We start from the raw sequence: 7,283 nt of genomic DNA, 5'->3' as shown, positions 1-7,283 counted from the left end.
GAGATTTTCTGTATGAGAGAGCAAAATTTAATATTTGAGGCTTACCAGCAAAAATATAGTAGCAATAGAGACCAAATAAAAGAGACTAAGAAATTTAAAAACAAAATTGGACAGGATTTGAATCTGATACTGTGATATATTAAAATTAGTCTTACATAGCAAAAATCCAGCCAATACAGGAAGGGGACATTTGGAGACTTTGGAAATACTATTGCTGCTTCTCATACATATTTTAAATGTTGTTTTGTGAAATTATGCTAAGTCATGATCTCATTAATAAACTAGATTAATATTCAAAATTGACTTGAAAAATAATTTAATAAAATCATATTAAATAGGAGCAGTATTTTCTGTGTATAGTTAGTGAGGATCGTATAGGAGTTAGAACTTTGGCAAATAGAGAGCACAACCAATATACTGATGTAAGGGTTGAAAATAATTTACAAAATTAATTTAATAAAATGCTTGAAACAGTAACAACTATTAACAAAATAACAACAAAGCTGTTTGTACTTGCACTTAACAACACATTTAAGCCAAAATTGAATTAATATAAAAACAATATGCAGCAAATTGATATCTGACATAAGATACAGTAAAAATTAATGTTCACATTGAAGATCTGAAGTTGGGACATCTCTATATATACCTTCTAAATATCTTTTCACTTTCATTTCTTGGTTGTGTTGAAAGCAGCTCGCTGTGGCCTAATAAGATCTCAATCATAATATCCAGAATATTTCTTAAACTAGAAAACTACATTTCCCCTACCACGCCAGATAGAATAATTTAATGCATTTATTTTAACAAAAGGTCCATCCACGTTACTAACTCTGAACTAGAGTAGGTTTTTTTTTTTTTTAATTTCTAGCACTAACTGTGGTTCTTAAAGATATCTACAGTTGATATTCGAATTGTCATGCTGTTCCTGAAAAGAACAATATATTTATCCTGATGGTTTTACTGTAATTCACCCCTAAAATTTACTTTATGTGGAAAGGTTTCACCATAAAAACATGTCTACTATTTATATATGTCAAGATTGATTCTACTACATTTTGTAGAACAAGCACAGATTTTTATATCAGACAAGCTGGGTTTCAACATCTAACTTTACACTGTGATCCTGGGAACGTTACATACTTTCTATGAGCCTCCATTCCTGAACTACAAAATGAGAACATCACCACAATTCTCAAAGGGTAGCATAAAGTTTTTTTTTTAAAAAGCTAGTGCCATGTGCCTAGTACCCAGCTAGGCATAGTGTAGTACACTAGGTATTATGGGTTTTTCCCCTCTCCTTCCCATTCCTGATATATTTTGGCTAGTTGAAGATTAAGTGAAAAAATATAGAAGTTACTGGAATAAATCAGCTCCACTAAAAAGCTCATTATATTGCAGGCAATAGTTACACATTCCCAAAGTAACATTCAATAAGATCAAAAGATTGGTTTTAAAAATGTATTTACATATAATAATTCATACGCAAGAAAATATTTTTCAGGGCAACAAGGACCAAAAAAAAATGAATAAGCTACACCTGTGTGTATAGCTTAATTTTGTAAAAATGAAGAAAAATACCCAATTTTATTAAACGTCAAGTGTTCATGGACAGGTAACAGAAACAAACCTACTTCAGATAGCAATCTACGTCAGCATCAAAACATATCAAAATAGAGTTTCTGTAAAGGAAAAAACCTTTTTTTTTCACGTTGTTGATAATAATTAGAAGTTCCTATTATTTGCCCATGAAATCTCCTAAAAGAAAGGTGCTACTTCAAACAGGGTTCTAGTAGAACTTGGCACATAAATTTTAACTTTTCCATCCCCCACTACTTCTCACCTTCTTATAGCTTCACTCACTCAGACGACCTCACATATACATACACAATATTAAAAACACGCATGGCTTTAAAGCAGATAATTCATTTTCTACAACAAAAGTGGGTCACCATATTTATACCCCATGTTCTCAGTCACGGAAATGGATTTTCCTCATAGAGCTGCTAGTTAACATACATTATTATGTTCAACCTTTCAAAAGGTGTGTCTCCAGGAGGATCTGTGTGATCATGTGCAAGAATTCTAAGGCATTATAAGTAGTTGGGTCCACGGGACAACTGCTGCCCTGCAATGATAGACTCTTGATACACTGAACAAGTCTTTAGTCTTCAAATGCCACCAGACAGACATAGGGAAACATTCATAGTCTACAGGTGGTTGGCTCAAAGGTCAAAAATTTTGTTTAAAAAAAACATTTATGGAATAGCACCATAGAAAGTCTTTCAGAAACAAATCTTTTTTTTCCAACATTGCATTTTTTAACCGAATCCCAAGAAGAGAAAAAGAGAGAGACAGAGAGAGAAAGAGAGAGAGAGAGAGAGAGACAGCTCTTTCAATGACTACATGGCCTACTTCCACTTCATTTCATTTTTTTTTAAATATAACATTAACCATGACAACATCAGCAATAACAACTACAACAGATCGACAACAACAGAAAAGACAGTAGCAGCACTGGTGACTCGAGAATGGACCATCCAGGCAGTCCCTTCGAAGAATTCTGTTCACACCTGTTGGGAGTTCCCTCGTGAAGTTCCCAAGACATCACAACGCTTCTTAAATTTGGTGTGAAAAGGCAGCACTTTCACTGAAAGAACTTGAGTTTACCAATCAACTGGGCATTTTCCAGGACTTAAATAAATGATGTCTAGAGTGTAACTGCCATCATGGACACTATCGGCATTTCCAACTTGTCAAAGGGTCAATAAAATGAAGTGGTGTCAAGATCTTTTTGTGTTTCAAAGAGGTGAATCTGGCCTGCAAGTGAAAATAATGAAGCTGAAATATTCCAGTTCCCAAACATCAGACACGCCCACACTTAAAGCAAAACTGCCCTTAAGACTCCCATTTCGCAACATCCTATATGGATCTGTATCCAAGATATAAAGCCAAAGCAATTATCCTAAGATACGAGAAGAGGGTTTTTCAGTTTATGACCTGCAAATTCATTTTCTTTCTCCCAAAATCTTGAAAATCGTCAAAAAGAAACACTCTGCAAGGTCAAGACCCTGAATTGAACTGTCTGAATTGCAAGGCATCTATGTCAAGCCGTGAACAAAAGCTTCTGGAGTCTTCCTTGAAGTTACATGATGCCCTCTCACCAGCTTTATTTGTATTTATACCATCAAGCATGGAGTTGCAATGTCTTGGCAATGCTGATCAGGGTTGGCTTGAAAACTTCTCTTTTAGTACAGACATAATCCTGGTCTTACAGTTTTCTTCCGGTCAGACTCATTATATAAAACATTTGTACTAATATCTTCATTTAAAAAAAATACGTCTTCTCTCCATTATGCACATTCCTTTACGTTTTGATGGAGGTTTTGGTGTTATTTTTTGGTATGCATGGTATCTGGATATCTGATGCTTTTGTATCTTATATGAAATCCTTTCTTGTTGATTGTGTCATCAGTGTGAAAATGAATTAAAACAGCATCCCCAATTGAATAGATCTCTTCTGGTGGCTGAAGACAAAAACAAACAAACAGGCAAATAAACAAACAACAGAATCAGTCACTTTTTTTCTTCAGTGTAATTCATGTTTGGGATTTTTTTCCCCCCTCTGGTATGTGATTTAATCCTCCCAACAACCTCGAAAAGTGGGTATAAGTGACTTCTTCATTTTACAGATGAGCCAACTTGAGATTCAGAGAAACAAATGACATGCTCAAGATCATAGGCATTAATGTAGCTGGGCTTGGAACATAAGTCTGTTTCCAAGTTCTGGAACTTGGTGGGTTTTTTCCCCCCAGATTTTAATCCAAGTTCCTGTGATTTACAAGTAAATAAAGTAAGGCTCAAAGAAGATAAAGAACTTGACGGGATGAGCACTGGGTGTTATTCTGTATGTTGGTAAATTGAACACCAATAAAAAATAAATGTATTAAAAAAAAAAAGAAGGTGCTCTGAGGCAGAGCCACTTCCAGAATCCAAATCGTCCATTCCTGTTCGTTTTAATGACCTAAATACCAAGAAGCTTTTTCGTTTCATTTCAGCTGGTATTTGGACAGGAATTCAATATTATTCAAGTTCAGGATTATGTAAGTAATAGGCACTAGTAGACAAAAAAAAATGGAACTAATGTCTTCAGAACAAAATATGTATGTATTCAGAAGACCACTTGATATTTTTGCAGGGGGTCCCGGGGGGAAGCATTAAGGAAATCTTAGACTTTCCTTTTTCTCTTATTTCTCGTGGTGACACTCTGACCTGGATCTGGCATTCTGTCCCATGCACAAGCGCACACTCCAGTGGAACATTCTGGCAGCACTGGCTAAGCCCACACACCAGGGGTGGCCCTGCCACTCAGCAAGCGTATTTGTTGAGACGGGAACGCCAATTTGAATGGTGTGTATATTCCTTTGCCTCTGTTTTTTAATTTAAGAAGCCTACAAAACCATCAAAGGTGTGTCTTTAAATTTATTGCCTTTAGATTCTTAAATGCTTAAATGTTTATTGCACAATAAGAACCTGAATAGAAAAAGTTAGGATGTGGACAGTAACAAACAATTATACCTACTAAGTTCATCTCTCTTAGGTGATATTATTGAGAAAACTCACTAGAGATGGAGAAGAGGTAAGGGAGTAGAGGCCCAGCATAATTTGTCAATCCAATAAGAATAGGATGTGATTTTTTTTTTTTTTTTTTGGTAAAAACATTGCCAATTTGTATATGGTACACATCACAGTCATGACTCAATGGGCATTTTCTACCATGGCTATGGTATCTTGTAGGGACTGTATTTACCCCTGATCCACAGAATCGACCAAGCCCCACTGCGGTTGAATCAAGACCATCAAAGAGCTCAACATAGTCATAGCCACAGTCAGCTTCTTCCTCCACTTCAAAAATCTGGAAGGATAACTCCAGGCGGAAACCCCGTTCTGACACTAACAGCCATTCGCAGTCAACCTGTCCCGGGTAGTTGTTATCACCAAACTGAGCATGTGAGTACAGGTCTCTGGGCTTCAGCTCTGCTTTCAGCCGGCCACCGCACTCTGCCCGGGAAAGAAAAATGAAATAAATTCAGTGAGCTTGAGCAAGTCCAATGTCAGTTCTGATATGGTGTAAGCATTCTCTGACTTCTGAATTCATTTTGATCCTCAGACGTATCTCCCATAATCGTAGAGTCTGAGGCTGTGCTGGGGATCACCACAGGCCCTCGGCATTGCTGGGTTGGAATATCACTGCCAACACCGGGGAGCTCAGCTACTTTAGAGGAGTGACGTCATTTCCCTGATCCATAGGGCAAAATGCAGATGATGAAAATAATACCAATCTCAGTGGGTTTTGAGGATTTAATGGATACATGAAAATCACTTAAAACACTGCCTAGCATATAGTCACTCTCAAATTTTTTCATTGTTATACACGATGCTGTTTTTAGTCTCCACTAACTAGTTTTTATACAAAAAAAAAAAAAAAGAGGTCAGTATCTTAATTCAGGTTTACTGTTAATCATTCAAGAACCCAGAATCCAAAGGAACAAGAAATAACTTAAAAATAAAAAAATATATATAAAACTCCTGTGTGTACATGAATGATATAGAACTCTACATAGAATATGTAGGACAGTTTTACTTAGGTAGAAATATTTATCTAATTTGGTTGGGAAAAACATACATGCATCCTTATTTGTAGTAACATTGGTAGTATCGGAACCTGTTAACTATATTTCATATTTGTAATAAATAAAAAAATTAAATGCTCTTTTCACAGCTTCTTTTTCAGAAAGATATTAATAAACATATGGTTTACCAGTTATTGCTTTTGTCACTAGAGGTAAATATACCAAATAAATAGAAGAGTATGCACAAAGATTTCCAGCTAGCATAATTTAGAAATAAAAGTTTTCAAGACTTTTCTCAGAAACTTTGTAATCTCAGCCCCAAAACTTTCCAATGCCTAGAGATTCAAAAACCAAAACAAAACAAAAACAAACAAACAAAAAACCCCCAGAAACCTAGAAATTAAATAGAGACCCCCTCCAACCAATCTACATGCAAACTCATGGCAGGGGGTCGGGGGAGAAGATATAAAAAGATCTCTTCTTATAAAAGAAAAGATATAAGAAATGTTAGAAGAAAGTAGGGTTTCTTTCTGTCTGTCAAGCAATAAGAGGTTCCTGGTCTGAAAGCAGTACTTTCAGGGCTAAAACCAAGCAAGTCCCAGGAAAGCTGGCATAAGCTGGGAGGTAACAAGAACAAAAATCCAAGGTGGAAAGATGTGGACGAGCCAGGACCCTAGATTATCAAAACAGTGTCACACTCTCACGGCCAACTGCGACCACACAGTCCCTGGTGACACCGGTGAGGGTGGACTCCACAACTACAACACCTCACCAAATTTTTCAAATTTGCACATGGTTTGCCAGAACTGGTGATTTTAATGACAAAATCCTTCTGAATCCCCAGGCTGGAGCCCCACTCAGGTGTATCTAAGTACAGGTAGGCTCCACCAAACGTATGGGCACCATCACCCACAAAGCCATTTCGAGCCTGTGCGTGGCGGATATATGCTCCAACTGCCAACCGGGGCTTCCAGCCATGAGAATAACTCCCCCGCTGGGCTGTATTCCATGAAGAGCTGAAGTGTCCTTCCCTGCTCCAGGGGGGCAGGTGGGGCATCTTGCACAACCAATCGATAAAGGCACCGCTATTGCAAACGTGAACGTGTTAGGATCACCTGAAAGCTAGACTCCCCTCTTGAACATCTTCTCCTGAATCCCACCGACTGGAGGTCAAACATCCTACCCTTCCCACCACGGTGCTTCCCTAATTCCAAGAAGTATCGTCCTTGCTCTCTGACAGCTCTCCACGGCCACACCACCTGGGTGCAAATCTGGCCTTTGCCTGTCATCAGCAGTGGGACTTCACGTCTACAACAAAGATCATACCTGGTACTCACATCACACGGTCTAGAAGAAGAGTGGATGGGATAATATATGGGAAATGGAGGCACACGGGCAAGGCTAGCTTCACGTAGGCCTCCACCATCACTGTCATTATTTTCCAGTGAGAACATCTCAATGCCATCATCTGTGCTGCTAGCGATCCATTCGTGTATGAAATGAAAAGCCAGGAAAAATAAAAAACGATTGAAAACACCCTTAACCTGCTATCATGAAGGGAGACTTCTATGTTTGAAGGCCAGCAAGATATTTTGTGAAAAATATTTCCAAATTTAACATACAAAGGTATAAACCAGGGTAATCTCACAT

The 7,283-nt window shown here is 37.6% G+C and overlaps 1 protein-coding gene across 1 annotated transcript in view; it reads right to left on the bottom strand.

The window, feature by feature from the left end:
* Positions 1-436: 436 nt before the first annotated feature.
* The window catches only part of TLL1 (tolloid like 1), a 192,425-nt gene continuing 185,578 nt past the window's right edge, over positions 437-7,283 (bottom strand). Inside the window, exons 20-21 of the mRNA XM_072773841.1 lie at positions 4,811-5,061; positions 437-3,527 (exon numbers count right to left, since the gene is read on the bottom strand). Coding sequence (XP_072629942.1) covers positions 3,393-3,527; positions 4,811-5,061 — 386 coding nt within the window. The 3' untranslated portion in view covers positions 437-3,392. The remainder of the gene's footprint in view (positions 3,528-4,810; positions 5,062-7,283) is intronic.

Source organism: Canis lupus, chromosome 13 (assembly GCF_048164855.1).
Source record: "Canis lupus baileyi chromosome 13, mCanLup2.hap1, whole genome shotgun sequence".
Lineage (NCBI taxonomy): Eukaryota > Metazoa > Chordata > Mammalia > Carnivora > Canidae > Canis > Canis lupus.
This window is presented reverse-complemented; position numbering and strand designations above follow the sequence as displayed.